At 40.6% G+C, this 19,703-nt stretch overlaps 1 protein-coding gene across 4 annotated transcripts; it reads right to left on the reverse strand.

Moving 5' to 3' along the window:
* Positions 1 to 4,270: 4,270 nt before the first annotated feature.
* dapk2b (death-associated protein kinase 2b) lies at positions 4,271 to 19,610 on the reverse strand. 4 transcript variants are annotated; one of them, XM_069708742.1, is made up of 12 exons: positions 19,521 to 19,610; positions 18,767 to 18,931; positions 12,831 to 13,052; positions 11,860 to 11,998; positions 10,118 to 10,247; positions 9,954 to 10,002; positions 9,835 to 9,861; positions 9,584 to 9,736; positions 9,090 to 9,135; positions 6,225 to 6,314; positions 6,055 to 6,135; positions 4,271 to 5,262 (listed from the first exon to the last, which is right to left on the reverse strand). In XM_069708742.1, exons 2-12 carry the CDS (start codon positions 18,841 to 18,843, stop codon positions 5,185 to 5,187), a joined length of 1,092 nt encoding a protein of 363 aa, XP_069564843.1. In that variant the 5' UTR covers positions 18,844 to 18,931; positions 19,521 to 19,610; the 3' UTR covers positions 4,271 to 5,184. The 4 variants fall into 4 exon arrangements, with proteins under 4 accessions (XP_069564843.1, XP_069564844.1, XP_069564841.1 ...); XM_069708743.1 differs by having other exon boundaries at positions 5,174 to 5,262; positions 6,024 to 6,135; XM_069708740.1 differs by lacking the exons at positions 4,271 to 5,262; positions 6,055 to 6,135; positions 6,225 to 6,314 and adding an exon at positions 6,650 to 8,358.
* Between the last annotated feature and the right edge of the window lie 93 nt (positions 19,611 to 19,703).

Raw genomic sequence — 19,703 nt, forward strand, 5'->3', positions numbered from 1 at the left:
TGAACCTAAAATATCCCCTGCTCAATTATTAGAAGAGCAGGTTATACAAATGATTAAACAGCCGCAGCTATCTATAACTGCTTTTCTCTGAGAAGGTCATCAGTTTGGCATCAACACTCAGGGTTGTGGTTTGCAGACACACCAGGGAAGTCCAGCCAGTCTTTGTCTTAGCTTTGGCTCTCTGCAGAAACATGGCATTTTATTTTTTGTTGTTTGTTTTCTGCAAAACAACTAACATATTTGTATAGTTATATATAGGATATTGATATGGATTATTTAGCTGCTGTTTTCTCCTGAAATTGCAGTGGGAATACTCTTGTCTCCAGAGCCTAATGATCACTGATAGAGACAGAAAGGGCCTTTGCAATTCAATAAAGTGTGATTGATTTTGCCATCTCCAACAGGTTATGCTCAGCTCTTTTAGGAGAAGGAACAATGTTCAAAGAGCACCATTCTGCGTGGGTTTTTCCAGCAGCATTGATACTGGATTTCTATTTAGATACCAGCTTTTGGTTATTTGAAATGACAAAAGCCAAATGGTGAACTGCACCTGCACAGGAAGCTGACATGAATAGTGTGTGAAAAAGGCGAACATGATGTAAAGGCTAGATCACACATAAGTAGTTGTCAAGGAGGCTGTTATGTGGCTGATAAATGCTTCACGGTGCGAGCTCATAGCAGAAATGATTAGGTTCATACAGGAGAACATGAAGCATTTAATCTGATCATGAATGATCACTGTTTAACAATATGATGAAACAGATTTTTAAAATATATGATTAAATTCAGCAACTTAAATATTTCGTCATAGAGCTTCATGATTCATTTGTCTTCAGTTTTTTGAGATGTGGACCTTCAGTGCCACAGAGATTCATTATGTGAGCAAGGCATCATCAGGCCGTGACACCACCAGCATCCACATATTGCCAGCTAATTACCTGCACTTACTCTTGTTGCAGAGGAGCACAACTGATTCTCGTGGGCTTTTGGTCTAGTCGGAAGATGCAAACTACCCTTTAAAAGAACAAATGAGACATGTTTTAGTCCAGTGCATCTGGGAATTTGTGACTCTTGGGAACTCCTTTGGGGGTATGTGTATTCTGTGTGGACCTTAATTTCTTCAAAAACATGTCCCGACACATGTCACAGAAGGGAAAGTGGACATTATAGCATTATATGGTGGGAATGGATGTATAATGGATCACAACACCTTTAACAACCACTTCACACAATTGTTTTTTGACAAGAAGCTTGAATTGGCCTGTAAAAAATGGTATTTGGGCTAATCATTTTGGAAATGTATGAAAATGGAACACGCTGTACACCATGTTCACAATATAATAATAATACTACTCCTTTCAAAACATCGTCCCGAGGCAAGAAACTTACATAAGTCAGCTTTTTTAGATTGTCAGTCTTCTAGCTGCAAAACACAGCCTTGATGAAAAGGTCAGTCAGTCAGATGACAGGATTTGCGTTAAAGGGAACAAATCATTCTCTGTATCTTAATGAGTAACACTTGTCACCTCCCTTGGGTCTAATTGTGCAGGTACCGGCGATACAGATCGCTAAGGATGAAGCACAGAGGAGAATGAGATCACCAACACAGACATGCCACTCACCGACATATCAAGAGCACGGAGCCTAAATATGGCCCCCCCCTCTCATTAAGTCTCATTTCCAAGAATAGGGGGCAGACTGTGCTCTTGTAGGTATGAATAATGGAAGCAGCCTCGAGGAGCTCATTTCCAGAGAGTGATCATCACACTAAAGTATGGCCTAATGATCACACAGATAAAGTGAGAGGCTGACATTCATGATTAATACCCTCAGGTCTGTCTCCAGAGCTATGCAGCCTCTGCCGTCAGATCTTCTAAGCGCTCTGTTCACTGAACACACAGCATCAGGAGCACCTCTTACAAAGCCAGCTGTAACATCAAATGTATTATACTGATAACTACACAAAAATAAACAGGGATTTGTAATATATTCATGTGACATATAGTTGTTTGCTATAAATATATGACAAACCCATTTAAAACATTATAGGAGCAATTGGTGGTGTTGTTTTATACCAAAAATTGCAGAATTAATCTGTAGATATTCATACTTTCAACTAATATTTTGCTTTCTATATGGGTAAAAAAAAAAAAAAGACATACAGACACACCTTTATATAGACATAAAATAAGACATACCTATATTTATACCATAAATGCTTTTCTAAGTATACAATTTATCACTTGATATGACTTCCCGTTTGCTTGTTTCTTTGTCTTCACGCTTTGTTGATGAGATATTTACAATAAAAACTAGTTCATTGTCTACCCTTGATCTATGAACATGAAATGATCATATAAATATATATATATATATTTTTTTTTTCTTTTTTTTTCTTTACTTGAGCTAATTTTCAAGTCTGTCTGTCTGCAATTTTTTTTCTTGTGAGGAATCATTTCTTTTCGGTTACTTCTACTATTGATGTTACTTTAGATGTTCTTATTTTTCCCACTAGGTGGCGTCATTGTAAAAGAAAAAAAAACCAATATATCACTAAAATGATACTTGATCTGACTAAACTTAAATTTTTCCACATAAAGCCTGCATGTAATGATCTCAAAAGTCTCAAAGGAGTGGGAATATTATTCTAATTAATTTTCAGCAGAGGTTCAGCTGCCATAAAAGCAGAAATATTTAAGTCTGGAAAAAAATTATCATATGAATTATGAGTGTATCAGACTGCATTTTAGAGTTAAATTATGATTTTATGCATCACCATGGCACCTCACTTCACAGATTCACTTGCAGGTCACTTGAATATGCTTGTCTTGTGCTGACCCCATCACACATCACAATCTGGCCTCCTGACACATCTCTGAGTCAAGCAGCGCCTCAAGAGACATCTCGAGGGATGTGGTTTTGAGTTACATGCAAGGATAATTTTCTGACAGCAGCCCTTATTTGTCTGTGTGAACGGAGCATCCGTGCGATCATCCCAACATAAGTCTGCTGGTATCTCATGATCCCACTGAATTGATCCTACCATACCAGCTGTGACTCCGTTACATGAGATGCTTCAGACTCAACAGTAACGGCTGACTGGAAGGCATGTCATTTCACTCTACCAATGACAAAGCCACAGAAGGACTCACCTCATATTTCAGTGAGACATGGCTGAAATATTTGCAGTCACCAGCCTGGTCCATCAGGCTGGATACAGACGAGTGACCCAAGCATGCACTAAATGTTTTCTCTTATCTCATCTTATGCCAGTAACTCACAGGCTGTCATGAAACAGTGCTGGGAGCTGCTAACACAGAAACATGCTACAACAGTGCAGTCATCGGAGACAAGATTCACTGCAGTGTAATATTTACCCTGACAGTGGCAAGGTTACGTTTTTTTCATTCCTGTAATACAGGCTGAAACCAATTTTTTTTTTTTTTAATTAAAAACCCTTACCAAAGTTGAGAGGATAATATTTATTAGAATTAGACACGGGCACATGCCAAACTTTAACTGATCATGAAGTTGCAAGTTCCTGTCAAGAATAAGTATTTGCTATGCATGACATGTAAGTTGCTGCCTGTGTGCATTTGCTTAAAATTAAACGCTGTACTCTATGTTGATCTGTGTTGTCTGATGCCCTCAGAGGTAAAAAACCTTTCACATTGTTTTTCATACCCACTTTGAGATGTCATACAATACATAAAATTGCGTTTGTTCCCATGCTAAACATTAAGTAATTCTGTAATGGGATACTGAAGCACAAACAAGCTTACAGATTTCAGTGACCCACTTGTTGATTATGACTCCTTTCTCACCATCCGTGTGGAACTGGCCTAGATTGTGCCACTGCCAAAATGTATTTAGTTCAGGTCGAATTATTCCTCCAATCTCTTTCAGCCCTACTGAGTCCAAACAGCCTTACTGTTGTAACAATAAATGAATGAACGGTAGCAGGAAGAAAAAGCAGAAGCCAACGCAGAATATGCATTATTACAATTAGTGCTCGTTGATGCTTAGAGAATTCCTTCTTCGTATACGTGTAACTCTTCTAGTCTTTGAGTTTAACAGGGACTTCTGATTGTAAAAAGCACCAGGATGTGATCAAACCTTGACAGGCAAATCACATGACTGCCCTGAAAGAAAACAGATTGTGATGACTTTTACCCAATAGTCATCATCAATATTAAAAATCATCACACTGTGATGCAATCACTGAATTTTGACTTTATAAAAACCGACAACAAAAAAGAATCATGTTCATTAATTTATTAAACAGATTCTCCATTTACAGTTCATACAAGTATACAGAAAAAACATTTGTGTGTTGAAAACAGTGAATGCTCCATTAAATGAGCTAAGATACATGTAAAAGTGAACTTAAGACGTTTGACTGAATTACGCCTATTTACACCATAAATACATCAAAATACAGCGATACCTAACAAATGCATTACAAGTTAAATTGCAAAATTAGCTTCACATATGTATATTAAGTATTTATATACTGTTTTTATGTACATGCAAGATGAAATGCAGTTATTGTATGAGGGTAGTTTACAGCAAATTATAATATCCTATGTCACATGCAGTAAACAGGTTGCTCTGTATAGTGTACAGGCTTCAGGTAAATATTCTTGAGGCGGCAAATTAACAGGTTAACAGTAAACAGTGCGTTCGCACAGACGCCACTGTGTGGTAAGCAGAACAACATGTAAACATTTGGTTACCACCATGTCACCTTGCAGTGCTAAACCCCTTTATCTGTCAATACTTTGGACAATAACACCTCAGTAAATCCACATATGTAAAATAAAAGGGAAGGAATCTATTTATGTGTCAATACTCAGCTGTAGTTATTTTCAAGACTGCAGTTATACTATAACTATACTATATACTATAAGAGGAAGTTGTCTACATTCCTGTTGCTGTCAAAGACAATCTAGTTATGACTTCTTGTGCCAGAAAACAGTAGCTCGAATTTAGAAATGGCAGAACGCTATCTAACATGCAGCAGATCATGTGCTGGCTTTGTGGATGAAAAAGACAAAGTTGCTTTGACCTTTAAAGATGCTGCTTTTACAGACATCACTCAAATCCTTATGACAAGTAACAGCTGCGAAGCGTGTTTTAAAAAGGTGCAGTCACGGTTTAGCAACTGTAACGTTGGCGTTGTTCTCAGGAAGTATTGCTTCTCTTTCTTGTCCTCGGCCTCCTTTTCATAACCTCCTCTTCTTGGTCACTTTCACAATCCCTCTGAAAAAAAATGACACGTTAGAGATAAGAAACAGCTGTACTGTTCATATTGTGCTGAGAGGATGACAACAGCTGGAGAAGGCTCACAAAATTGAAGGATTATGGTATTTTATGAAAGGCAGTGGCACCAGAGTATGCCACATAATGTGCTGATTCCAATGCAACATGCATAGTAACTAAAGCTGGAACTCCTGAAGAAATAGTTTGTGATCTACAAATGCTGTACATTTATTTACTTTTTTGCCAAGAGGTAGATGAGAAGACAATAAATATATGGCTGCAGCCAGCGGCCACCCTTTGTTGCCCAGCATAAAGACTGGAAACAGAGGGAAACAGAACCTGCACCTCCAACTTGCTGGATGATTTCCTGGAGTAGTAACTTTTTAGATTCATGTTGTTACTGTGAAATTGCTGAGCAACCACCTGAGACTTCAGGAAGTCACTGCTCCCGGCCAATGAAAAAGTCCAGCACCCGCCCCCTTTTAAAACTAGGCGCCTTAACACCTCGTTCATTGTATGGGTAATTAGACAATTATGCAATTATTGGACGGATTAGATGTTAATTAGTGAGCTTTAGAGGTGTTGGTAGACAGATCTGGTTTCCTTCGAACAGAGCCGGGGCTTGTTGTTTCTAGTCTTTATGCTAAGCTAAGCTAAGTGGCTGTTGTACACTTGGCGTATAGACATAAGAGCAGCATCAATCTTTAGCTTAACTTCAGGCAAGAATGCTGAACTGTCACCCTATGTCTGATTTGACTCACTGCTGTTAACTTTACGACAGTGCTTTCCTACCCCGTTCTCCTCAGGCAGCTTCTGGCCCTTCTTCATGATCCGCGTTAAGTGGTTGCACAAGGCCACAATTCTAAATGACAGCTGTTGAAGAAATAAAAGCAAAGAGAATGAATAGAAACCTAATTTGCTGTAAGAAAATAATGTAACTGGAACCACATACTGCACTTTACCTTCCACCTGCGTCGGGCATACTGTCTCCTAAAGTTCTCCAAGTTGACCACTGACAACCTCTTCACCATAGCCTGTCTGGGATTCAGAGGCTGTGGAGACACAACGAGGGATGAAATGGCAGAAGAAACATCTTTCATGTCAATGTCAAATGTTCCAACAGTTTCTAATACAGTATGCCAACAAACACTCTCTAATTTATACATAAGAAACCTACTGAAGTTTCTGATCACAGGAATTTGGAAACTGCATACATAATAAATGATTGACATTTATTTCAGGGTTGACAACAGTCAAAATGTCACATGAAAGGCTAAACAGTGTGTAGTGTGTTGAGATGCAAAAAAAACAACAACGCACTGATAAAGAAGTGAAACATTTTTAAACACAAGATTTGATCAAAGATGTTTTTCCTGTAAGCTAACAGAACATCTCCAAGAAAGAAATAAGATTTTTTTTAAATAAATAAATGTATCTTTCAGTAAAAGTGCACATTTGAATCCATAAAAAAAAAAACTCTTCTCTTCTTTAAATATTCATGACTACACATGTCGCTTCATAAAAATGATAACCATTGTTTAAAAATAAAACATGAATACACAGACTAAAACAGAAAAGGAATGACAAAAATCAATCAATCAATCAGAAAATGTGAACCGATACATTCCATTGAAAAGAACTGCCGTTTGATTGTGTGTCTTCTTCTGGTCGTGATGCAGTAAAAACCTTTAAAGATTAATATTGGCTTGTATTTTCATTGGGGTACTTGTTGAAATAAAAATTCTACAAAACAATACATGGATAAATATTTAGCTTTAGTTTTATCATCTGTCGCTTTGAAGTGAGAATAATTCCCAATATTGTGCCACAATCAACCCACTGAAAGGAATAGTTTGATAGCTTGGGAACTACACTTTTTGGCTCTTTGGCTCTCAACTCTCTTTTACCGAGAGTTGAGAGCAATACAACCCTACAGTTCGCCCATGAAAAGGGAAGCTTAGCTTAGACTACGACTACAAAATGGTGGAAACAGCGAATCAGCTCTGTCCAAAGACAACCAAAGGCATATATTATGTCTGATATTACATTTTTTGAAGAAAAAAAAAGTGCACTACAATTCAAACGATGTGCTAATAGCTAAGATAAGCAAACTGGTTCCTGCCTGTGGCTTCATATGAACCATACAGACGTGAAAATTGAGAAAAAATGGTTTTCCTCTAACTATAACTTGGCAAGAAAACAAATAAGCATATTGTCTAAAGTTCCTCTGTGTACAACGACTATTTCTTCACCTAAAAAGTTTTGTTTTACAGAACGCAAGAATTATTTGTTTTCACAGGGGAAAAAAAAAAAAAAGAAATAAAGAAAATGTAAAGACGACACAGCTACACATTCAAAAATGTGTGCTGTTGGAAAAAAATCTATGTGTTGAATTCAAACGAAAGTTTAATTTTCAAAAACATATTAAGATTTTTTTAAGGTCAATAAAGTTGTGTCCTCCTTTGGTGTGTGTTAGCCGGACTCTGTGAGTGGTTGTTCGGCCTCGGGGCACAGTTCCCCTGCACAGGACGGCTGCAGCAGCTCCTGCAGTGCCCGGTTTAGACTGCCGCTATGGATGCTGCCGTTGGCTCCTTCAGAATGCAGAGAGCTCATCACCTCCTGCAGCCACTGCAGCTCAGAGTTCAGCTCCTGCCTCAGAGCGTCCAGCTGGCTCTGCCTGTGGGTGTACTTCCCGCTGATACTCTCCAGACTGGCATCTAAGGCCTTAACGTCCTCCTGCAGCAGCCTCCTGGTGGCCTCCACTTTACGAAACTCGTAGCAAGCCTGGGAGTGCCTTTTCCTCACGGCCTCACTCTCCTCCTTGTACCAGGCCTCCTTGTCGTTGTAGATGGCGAGCAGAGCTTCTATGTCACCCTGCAAGGTGTGGTGGGCTCCTGCCACCTCTGACAGCCCCGTCTTCATCGCGCTGATGTCTTCCACCACATGGGCAAAGCGCTCAAAGTTGGCATACGTGTTGTTCTGGGCCATGCTGGAGTGCGACTGGATCGTGTACTCCTTTAAACGTTTTGTCTTCAGCTGCTCCATTCTCTTCTCGGCCTCACGGGCAGTGCTGTCCTCTTCGGTGGGGCCACGGGACTTCAGACAGAAGGGTGGAGGAGGACATTAGTGAGAGGCTGTCTCATTGTTGCATCTTGAAAACACACACAGTGGCGAAAATCCCAGCAGACTGGAGGCACTATAGGATTAGTGGGTGACCCTACAGCAAAAGCCATGGCTGGGGCTGGTAAGGGTGCCAAAAAAAAAACAAAAAAAACAGCAAACCTTCTTGATGAGTGTGTAAAGTCTCCTGGCTTCATGTTTGTATCCAAACAAGACGAAGACTCCACAGCAAAACACCATTCACATGCAGTTCAGCAGCCAGTGTGGGAGTAGACGTCTTCAACATTGCAGTGTTAAATTTCCATGCCATTAAAAACACAATTAGTTTCATCACTTGAACTTCCAGACAAAAATGACTCTTTCAGAGATCATGAGGCTTCATGAGATGAGTGCAGCGAAGTATGATGATAGATGAGGGGTGAAATACATTTTCCCAGAGAGAGGTGTGTTGTTCAGAGATGAATACAATATACAGTAACTTTGGTTCAGTATGTTTCCAACAAGCACATCAGTGGGTGTGAACTCTGGGATTTACAGACTGCAGTCACATTTCTTAGCACACAAAAAGATAGATTTGCCTCTCCTGTTTGCTACCTTTGACGTAAACGGTCACATATTTTTCTCTTGAATTAAAATGTGAAGCGCTGGCAACACTAGTAGAAAAGAAAAAACATGCAGCGATACAGCATGAACCAAGAAGAGCATACCTTAATCCAGGGATGATTCAGGGCGTCTTGTATCGTCAACCTTTTTCTGTCACAAAAACAAAATGCAGATGAGTAAACACACCCGAACAAGTCCGTCAGGCCCGGAGCATGTTGATCAGTCATGCATTAGGAAGTGAAGCTCTGAGGAATACAGTCAGACTGAACTTTCACAACAATATTTTGTTTCCTGGATGTGCGTTCAAATGAAAACACATGTTAGGAAATAAGAAGAAGACCTCACAGTACAAAGAAAGTATTACACAATACCTTGTCTGTAAAAATGTATTTACAGAATAAATAATGTTTGTTTAGCTCATTTTGAGTCTAAATCCTTGCTCGAGATTTATGTTTACTGAGTAGTGTTTTATTCTCATTTGGATCAGGACTGTAAGTAAGGATTTCTAACAGTGAAACTTCTAACACTGAGCTCTGTATTGAGTTGTCAGACTTGACCTTTGACCATCAGCTGTTTGTTAGCGGCCCACTCTGTTTACCTCGTGTTTTTTTCCAGGAGCTCTCTGATGAAGTTCTTGGCCAGCTCGCTGGTATTGTTGAAAAGCTCTTCATCAAACTCGTAGTTCATCGCCGAGATGTTTCCCAGCGTTTCCTGCTTGCTGTCGCCGAGGAAAGGAGATGCGCCGCTCAAACTGAAACAACATTCACACATTGACTAGGACCTCCCCCGATAATCTCCCCAGATACATTAAGATTCCCAGTCATAATCACAAATCACCCCCCAACTTACAGTATGTAAGTGATGACTCCGATGCTCCTGTGAAAAACAGCACAATGTTAATCCAAAGTTATGCGCTGCAGTTTGTTGTATGGCAGTCAGCAGAGTCAGAGGTAATTAAAAGCTCTTACCACATGTCTGCCTCCAATCCCAGAGGCTCATAGTTGACTATCTCTGGAGCTGAAAATAGACAGCACACACTCAACATCACCAACAGCATCAGGCAAAATACCAAGCCTCCTCTAAAACAGTGCAACAGTGCCAAAAGATAAACAACAACAAAAAACAACCTCACCAACAAATTCAGGCGTGCCAAAAATGTTTTTGAAATCGGCCCCGGCTTCTATTTTGTGTGCCAGTCCAAAGTCTATGATTTTGATGCTGGGTAGAGGAACATTCCTGTCCAGCAGCATTATATTTTCAGGCTGCAGAGGTGTAAAGTACAAAGAACAAAGCAGAGAGGCACATTACTTTGTCACCAGATTTATACTCATACCAAGACTGGGTAATACATAAACAAAATAAAATATAAAACAAGTTACCTGGATAAAGCCGCCTTTAGTGTAAGCATTAAAGAAAAACAGTTACGGTCATAGTTGTTAGAGAACAATATGAGATGGACAGTTAAGACATCTGAGCATTTTTGCTTATTCACTTCCTTTCTTGCCTGCAGATCATATAAACGTGGTGTTTCTGCTGACAACCGGCTAACTTAGTGTAGTTTAGCACAAAGACAAGAAAACAGCTAGCCAGGCCATAAGTATCAAAATCCAGCTTTAGCTGTCCATCTAATAATTTAAAGTTCACTAAGTAACACTGTGCCTATTTCATTTAAATCCTAAAAAGCCATAGAGTAACAATAGGGGTTATGTACAGGACTATCTGTTGGTCTGGACCAGCTGCCAGATATTCAACAGAGACAACAGGAAGTTATTGGACCCTAACAACAAATTGTTGGGAAAATGTTCAGCACTGATGGTGCTTTCATGAACAACTGGGAAATGGGAAAGTTCTGACCTCCGAGTGGGAAAATACACCTGAACACCTGTGAAAGACGGAATACCCCCCTCGTACACTGCAGACCTTTGAAAGCTTTGCGAAGTAGGTTTGAGTTTACTTGACACGGCCGCATTTTGGGTGAAATTTAAGAAATGTACTTGCTCTAAATATGGCCAGCCTTGGTTAGCCTAGCCTACCTAGTTTGCTTGCTGTGTAGAAATATAGTGCACAACTAGTATTGTCCTCCTGAGCCTCATTTCGTCCTTGTGTTGGTTTACATAAATGATGATGAGGTCGTTTGTCACTTTTTTGTATTCTGGCAGCAGAAATGGAGCACATTTTCTTCTGTACAGGGTAGTTTCCACTCTTTGAGAGTAGAATCAATCAGACCTAACTCTTTGCATAAATGCAATTAAGTAAATTCCTACTCTACTCTAGTCATGCTACTCTGTTCAAGTGGTTAAGCAAAGTTTTTGCAGGCAAGATTTTGACTTTTCAGTGTTGTTCTGGATTCCTATAAAACATTGCAAAGGTCACAAACATAACATCCATACTGAGTGGACAGAGAGAGTCTGATTTCACAGACTATATCAAGCACTAATTAGTGCACAGATCTGTCATTGTGAACGGAAGATCAAGGCTTTGGGTGGGTCTGAATCGAGCCCTTCACTGCGTGTTCTTTAACCCTTAATTGCCAAATGTATCAAGCGCGAAGAGGAGCTGCAGAAAAACATGACTCGGCCTTCAGTGAGCGCTGTGGTCAACGCTGCTCTCTGAAAGCGAAGAGATAACCTTATGGTGTTGGCATCTGAGAGTCTGGATGTCGGCCACAAAAAACAGGAAGGATGTGTGAATCAGAATAGCAAGACTCTACTGACACGCACATTAGACACCTGCTCTATATATATTTCACATGAAGTCCTTTTTGACATTGCATGTACATTACAGTGCAGTTGTTGTGGAGGTGAAGGATCTTCAACACAAGACAAATATAGATATAAAAATATACATGTGAAGCACAGATGGAGCATGCTGTACCTTGAGATCAAAATGTACAATCCTCTTGGAGTGGAGGTACTGGACTCCATCTAGGACCTGCTTGATAAACTGAGTGGCCTCTTCCTCACTGAGAGACTCCTTCTGAGCCAAGAAGTCAAACAGCTCTCCTCCAGAGACCCTGCAAAACACGCACACACACGCACACACACACACTCAGTGACTGTGGGCTCAGATAATCTGAGATTTGGTCTCTCCAGAACTTTATCTGAAGTGTGTTGTCAGGAATTCGATGCGCAAGTCCTGAATGCCTTAGATATGTTTGTTTATGGTGACAACTCAGGTCTGTTTGGAGTCAGTTTGTCCTACTTAGGAATCCCTGAAGTTCTCCAAAATGTAATAAAATAAAGCCTTTTGACCAGCTGGCAGCCAATAATCACGATGTTCTTTTTACAGTCAGACAAAGTAAACATATTACACTGAATGAAGGACAGTGTGTCATCCTGCAGCAAAACAGCCAACCAGTCAATTCAACATGAATTGGATTAGACTGAGTTTTCAATTAGTCTTAATTAGGCCCCTCCAAGTATCCAGGCGCTCACTTGGCCTTCTGAGGCCTCGTTTTCTTTTTTTATTGGCTTTGTGAGAGACATTCGGTTCTGGCACGCATGATGTTGGCAAAAAGTTTCCAGCAAACACAGCTTCAACAAACAATTCAGATTCACAAATATAAACTCACAGATCAGAGCATGAACACCAGCACAGGTGCTCATGGGAGGTGAAATATTTTACAGGGTCTAATCTCAAACATTCAAAAGACTGCGCTGACAAAACATTTTTATATTTAAACAATAAAACATGCTTTATGGTTTTTAGGTTCTGATCATTTTACAAAAAAATATACATCATACACAGACGTTTGGACACTGGTGTGACTTGGCAAGCATGATCAAACTTTATTCTCGTATCTGAGCAGATATTGTGACGTGTTGCTGGGTTGTGCAGTGACTCACAGTTCGAGGACAAGCACCACATCTGTGCGGTTCTCGTACACATCGTGCAGTGCCACAACATTGGAGTGCTGGAGCTGCTGCAGGATGTCCACCTCCCTCTCGATCTCCTCCCTCCTTACACCGCGTCTGCTGGCCCGACTCTGACGCTTCTTGATGAACTTGGCAGCGTATTCAGTGCCCGTGCTCTTCTCTATGCAGCGCTTGACGATTGCAAACTGCCCACTTCAGACACAAGGGGAAAAAAATAACTCTGACATCACTTAATGGTAATATTACAGTGATTTGACAAATGATTCAAATCTTTCATTCACATTTATTTGTGTAAAGTGTACTACAGGTACCATTTTCTTCTTTAAAGATGGACAAGAGTTTACGATGACATTTTTCACACATGAACAGGATATGACTCGATGGATAGACATCTGAGAGGAAGCTGCAAAGTGTCAAAAATGGCTGAAATATTGCAGTATAGTCCATCACTTCCTCTTTCCCGGTGAGACAGAGAACAATCAAGCATGCCGGTTGTGTAGACAGAGCCTCTGTCCTCCCACTCCATCTCACTTCCTGCCAAATTTCTAGCCATCCTCAAGAGTTCAGTCCTCTGAAAACATCCCAAAAACTCAACTAAATATTTCACAACAGAGGTGTGGCTTGGACACTATCTCTTACTGGATGTTTGTGTTCTTGTTCTGCATGTTCGAGCTGATGGATTTGTGCTCATGACAAATAATTATTGAGTGAAACATTTTCCTTTGTTGTCACCCTTCCCTAACATAACTCATTTCACTCATAACTGTCCCACTGACAGGCTGAATGAGAAGTGTAAAAACATTTTCCAACACAGTCGCCCTGTTAAATATATGAGGGGAGTCTCTATGGTTTCATAATCAGAACGGCACTTGAGATATCAAGCACTTCCTGCTGCTGTGGGCTGACCTGCCCTCTCTCTACATTCAGACTGTGAAACAAGCCTCTCGGTCACTCATCCCTCACCATCAGGCCACAGAAGCATCAGTGTGGTAACAGAGCTGGAAAACACTTTCAGAATGGCTGGGTAAAACATTACAACTTGTGAACACAGGAATTTATAGCAACTTCTCCAACATAGCACAGACATGTTGTGGCACTGCTAAAGAACTCACAAAGAGGAGGAAGAGATTAATAACTTGGAGGCATCTCATACATTTTGGACATAACTGTCCACACAGAGACTCCCGGGTGACTGTGTGAGGCTGGCTAAGAATAGCAACGCCCACAGGCTCTTCCTCCACCTGCCACCTCTCTGCTCCTGCTGCTGGGGAGAAGGAGAGGGCATGCTGAGACGGAAGACACATGGCTCATACTTTCAAATGGTGCTTACACAGAGATAGCAGCAGCGCATCACAAAACCAATAAGCAGGTTAAATACAAAGTCTTTGTGATTTTACAGCAACTTCTGACTCCGTCACCTCTCCTCAGTGTGGGAGGGTCGATCCAGTTTGCTCTGCTTTGAGGCACACCCTGTCCTGTGCTGCCTCAGTTCTACAGTCACATCTGGCAGCAGCTCCACTGAAGACACTAAGCCACCTTTTAAATATACCTTCCTCAAAAAACAACATAAAAATGACAATAAGGTGCACTTTTACCATCCAAGCACAGATTTTCAGTGACTACCACAGTGGAGTGAGGACATTTAAAACTTCAAATACGATGCAACACTGCAAACTATAAACTTAAAAAGCTGCACAAAATGAGATTAGTTGTAGGGCAAGGTTGTTTTTACCAGTGTGTCTAATAAAAAAATAAATATTTTTGAATAATACATTTTACGCCTCAGTTTAGCTTCCTGGTTCTGGAAAGGGAAAGGTCTCTATTCAATCATAAAGATCAAGGTAGTTATCATTAAGATCATTTAATTTGTGCGCAAACATGTTCCAACAAAGGAGTGAGGAGAGAAGGAGAGAGACGGTGGGGAAATACTAATTATAGCAGTGCTCCACAAAGAGTCACATTTACATGCTGCAAAGGAAAACGAAAAACTGAGCTTTTGGGGTTATAAAGCACAGCAGCAGTGTAAAATCTCTGACTGTTCTATTCACAGGATGTATCCACCCTTGAGTCCTCCCTGAAAGGCTGACCCTGTTAGAGATGACTATGATAATGTGTGAGCTGAAGAGGAGGGTAAGTCCCTCAGTGAATTACTCTTGCAAAAACAGGCATCAAGGACCCCAAAGGGAGGAACCGTCACATGGCAGGAGCAGCAGGAGTGCCCTTGGTGTACTTGTTAAACAATACTGAGCAGAATACCCCCCCCCCCCTGCGATGATGGTCGTAGCCCAAATGCAAGAAAGTGCACAACACAAATGTCAGTGCCGGGGCTTTGCTTCAGCGTTGTTAGGAAGTGTAGAGTAACAGCAGAAAGAGCGGTGATGCTAGGAGTGGTATTCCACAACGGGCCAGGCGTGCCGTCTGTCTTAGCTCTAAGCCGGCCGGTGGGGCTGAAAGTACCATCTCTCTGCAGAGTTTCCACTTCCAACAGCTGAAGGTCATTATCCACAGCCAAGGTTGGAGGAATGCTCGGACAAGTGGCGCCAACCCAATATTTAAACACATTTCTCAGCTGAACAACCTCTGGGGCAGCATGACAAAGAGAGCCAGATTCATAATTGACCAAGCCCTATCCTAATGTGCAAATCGAATGGGGGGCTTGGGGAGCAGCTAAAACTTCTAAAATATGACTCATCGTTACAGAAAATATCACTTCTGCAGGATTATGTCTTCTGTTGTGCTGAAAACACAAAGACAGAAACATTTGATCTGCTATTTATTTAAAATCTGTGAACATTTTCAACCCAGTGTTCAGGATTCTCTAGATTCCCATTGGTTTTTAAGTGCCCCCCCCTGTCAACGGAGCATCTGTGGAGCAGCAGGGCCATTTACCGACAGTAACAGGAAGACCTCTGAGAAACGGGAACGGAGTTGAATAAACACTTTTTTTTTACTTGTTCAATAGCATGCATGTCTGTCTCTACAAATGTTCTTGTCCTGCTCCTTATGCATACATGCCTACTGCCTTTGCTATAGATACACTGTGTACAGTAAATCCCTTGGAGAAATTCTAGGACTTTACTACTGTGTTGATCAGCAACAGCTGTCTGCCTCGCGACTGTCAACTCTTTTCACTTCAACACATCGAGTGTGTGAATACTGCAGCCGATTGTTGCCCTCCCAGCATCCTCTCAAAAGACAACACACTTCTGCAAACTGAAAAAAATTTACCGAGCTAATTTAATTTGAGAAAATTATCATTGTAGTGCCCAAATACGAATTGGGGATACAGTACACTTATAATACCAGGTACGATGAGATGTGACGTTTTCAGTGTTCCTCGATTGTGCTAGAATGAAAGATTTGAGTTACAACAAGAATCCACAGTCACACTAACAGCGCTGAGAGATTGTATTTAATAACAATTATATTTATAGCTAAATACTAACTTTAGCATGTTAAAATGATCAGAATAACAAATCTAACATGTAGCTGTTTAGCAGGTTTTATGTTACTGTATTGGGTTAGAGTTAAAGTAGAGCTGTGGCTGATGGAAATAGGTTGTAAATCTGGAATTAAAATTCTGACTGGATAAAGGCGCTAGAATAAATCTTAGGGAAAACCAAAGTGATTATAATTCATCCTGAGGTGAGAATAAATGTTCATATATACCCTATGTTATAGGAACAGAAAAACACAGACTTCATGGTGGTGCTACAGGAAAAGTCCTGGAGTCACCAGTAGCAATCTTTCAGAGATCATTAATGCCTCAAATCTTTTGGTAATCCTTCCAATAGCTGTCAAAATATTGAATTCTGGACCAAAGTGGTGGATCTACAACCTGAAGGACTTACTGTCAACCGCATAGCAATACCGCTTACATGCTTAGAAACACCACAGAACCATAACTGTGTGTTGAAACCAAAGTGAGACATGTCAAGAAGTCATTATAGAGCAGCTGTTATTTCCACTGAGTCAGTATTTACTGATTTCAAAACTTTTAGTTTTGTTCAGGCATGCAAAGACAATGGCACTGTAAAGTTTTGGGGCTTCTTCAACTACTTACAAAAGGGGTGTTATTTCATTCTGTTGTTTTACGGCTACAACATATATAATAAATATAAAAGTTCTCAGGTGTTATAACCAAACAAGGACAGGTATGAATTTGTTGTGCAGAGCTCCACCATCTCTCTCAGTCTTGCCATGATGATAACTTGCGTAACAGCTCACTACAGTTTTACCGGTATTTACAGGGACAGTGGCAGCTGTGGGCTCACACTGTGACACTTCCTACTATATGTCATCATCTGTGTCATCATTCAGATGGAAAGACAGGTACAGTTGTCAGTAAATGCCTCACATATCGAACAGAGGGTTGTTTTCCAGATAGGTTTACTCAAAAGTCTACGTCACTTGTGGAAAGAGACCCCGAGTGCAACCATTTGGGGCCCCGTGACATTAAATTCTGTCAACGGGAGGGCAGAGTGATGAATTAACTTTCCTCCAGCAAATGGCTGAACAGTTCCACAGAGCACAGAACATCTTAAATACACCAGACAGATCCATTTTAGCCCCCTTCATCAAATTCCCCCACCCTCTTGAGAGGACAATTGAGTAACAGTTCCTATGTGGCATGTAGTGGAGAGGGCTGAACGGTGTGGGCGGGTGACACGCATCCTCCGAAGCTATCTACAAACCTGTCACGGCAAGACAAAACAACTGCGAGCGAAATAAGTACAGCTGCAGAATTTGTAAAGAAACTATGACATGTCTGACTGAAAAAGTTGTTTTCAGTCTTAGAAATCTGCAGCTTTGAATCAGGATAGATTAAAGTTTCTGATTTTCATGATAGGAAGACTGAACATGCACAAAGCTCAGCTCACAGCTGAGTTGTTTTCAGTTCAAATACATTTCAGTGATATTATCAGTCTTTAATACATTTCCATGTCCGTTATTTGTTTGAGGGGTTTATAAAGAGTTTTTCAACCTTTTATAAACCTTCTAGAAACAAATAAATATTTTAAGGATTTTCAGAACTCTTAAATTTCAACTAATGGATTTATTTATTCTAATAAGTCAATTAATAAAAGATAATAGACCATAAATAAATTTTGAGTTGCCAAGTTGTGAACAGTATGAAACTTGTCTTTTTAGTTCTCAGCTCATCTCTGGGACACTCTCTTGTGTAATTATAAATGTTAGTAAATCATCAGTAATAAAGGCTTCTCAATCAATCTGCTTTATTAACAATCATTTTAGTTTGTAAATTTGATGAAGTTTCATTACTTGTATTTTGGTCCAGATGCTCTGCAGCCATTTACAACCGCAGGGACATACTTGGATTCACAGTGAAAGGTTAGAGGTCAGACACTTTCCTTTTACACCCTCTCTGTCTGTTGGTGCACATGCCCAAGCTGTCCTTCCGTGCGAAATGGATGCGTAGCTTCCTCAATCCATACTGCACTCTGCCAACTTCCTTTTATTTATTTCCCCAGGGGACAGTTCCTTGATGTCTGTTCTGTACATAGGTGATCAACTTCAACACACTAGTCCCCCCCCCCCCACAATCAGCCCTCACAAAAGCAGTAAATCAGATTTTATTTACATTCCTGGACTGGCAAAACTCCTCCCAAACATCGCTTGTTTTCTTAGAGTGTTTACCTCTGAAACGTTATCTCTTGCCGTAAACTTCAGCCTACTTTAACGCAGTGACACTCCCCAGTTCAAGCTTAAAAAGCCAGCTGTTCGCATACCCACATACACAGGAGGACCACTGTGGGTCAAGCTACTTGCAGGGGAGCTGAATCAGCCTCTGACTCACACAAAGCGTAGACACTCATGTTCTAAAACGTGGGACTAAATATCCTCCACTGAACATGCTTCATTAAACAACTTCGAAGAATCCTCACCTTCCCAGTTCTTCTCCAATTTCATAGAAATCTCCCACATTCTGTTGCTTGAATACCGCCATGCCAGGTGTCCTCATTGATGTAGTTATCGCTTCGATATGCACCACTGAAGCCAGTTGATCTCTCTCTCCAGGAGCACTCTTACTTTTCTCCACAACTCCAACCCTGCTGATACAAAGGAGAGTTCCTGTTGGTTTCTGAATGGAGTAATGAAAATGGTTATGACATGTTCTAGCTTGCTGTAAAACATTCAGTCACTGAATTGCACCCACTTTCACCTTGCTGTTGAGAAAGACTGAACACCAAAGGAGAAGAAAAGAAAAAAAGTCCTCTTAGTCAGTCTTTCACTGGTCTAAAATGCTGATTAGTGGCTTTAAAATTTAAAACACACCTTTTATAACTTTGTCAAGCCGGGTAGCATTAGTGCTAAGTTCTCGTGATTAAAACAGGATTACAAATGAAAAGAAAACAGCCTTTCTGGGTAATTAGGGCAGGGCATCTATTGTGAAACATGATGTCTGGCTAAGAGGTGGACATTGGCCACAAACATAGGTTTTGCAAGTATCAAAAAATGACCATTAAAACTACTTTGAAGAAGGATTCAAACATAAGTCACTGTGCAGTATGGGAGAGAACATGTATGCATAGTAAAAGAAAAAAGCTGTTCACACAATGAAATACCACAAACTTCCTATCTGGTAAGTTTCACAGAAGTGGCCCCACAGAGAGCCTTCAGCTGAACATGATGTCTTACCTTCTGTCAGATGCAGAGCTGATAATAAACTTGCATTGGTTCCCACGTCTACTACAGCTGCTCTGGTCTTCTCATGGCAGCAGTCCTTCAGACACTCTGTTGTTTTCTGTCACTCATGGGAGCACCATCAGGCTTTTGTGTCTGCAGAAGTCCCTCCCCCTGATGGCTCTATTATGAAACTGC

The sequence above is a fragment of the Brachyistius frenatus genome, unplaced genomic scaffold, assembly GCF_029030835.1.
Source record: "Brachyistius frenatus isolate BFR_SWC_R1_liver_20210118 unplaced genomic scaffold, ASM2903083v1 Contig_77, whole genome shotgun sequence".
Lineage (NCBI taxonomy): Eukaryota > Metazoa > Chordata > Actinopteri > Embiotocidae > Brachyistius > Brachyistius frenatus.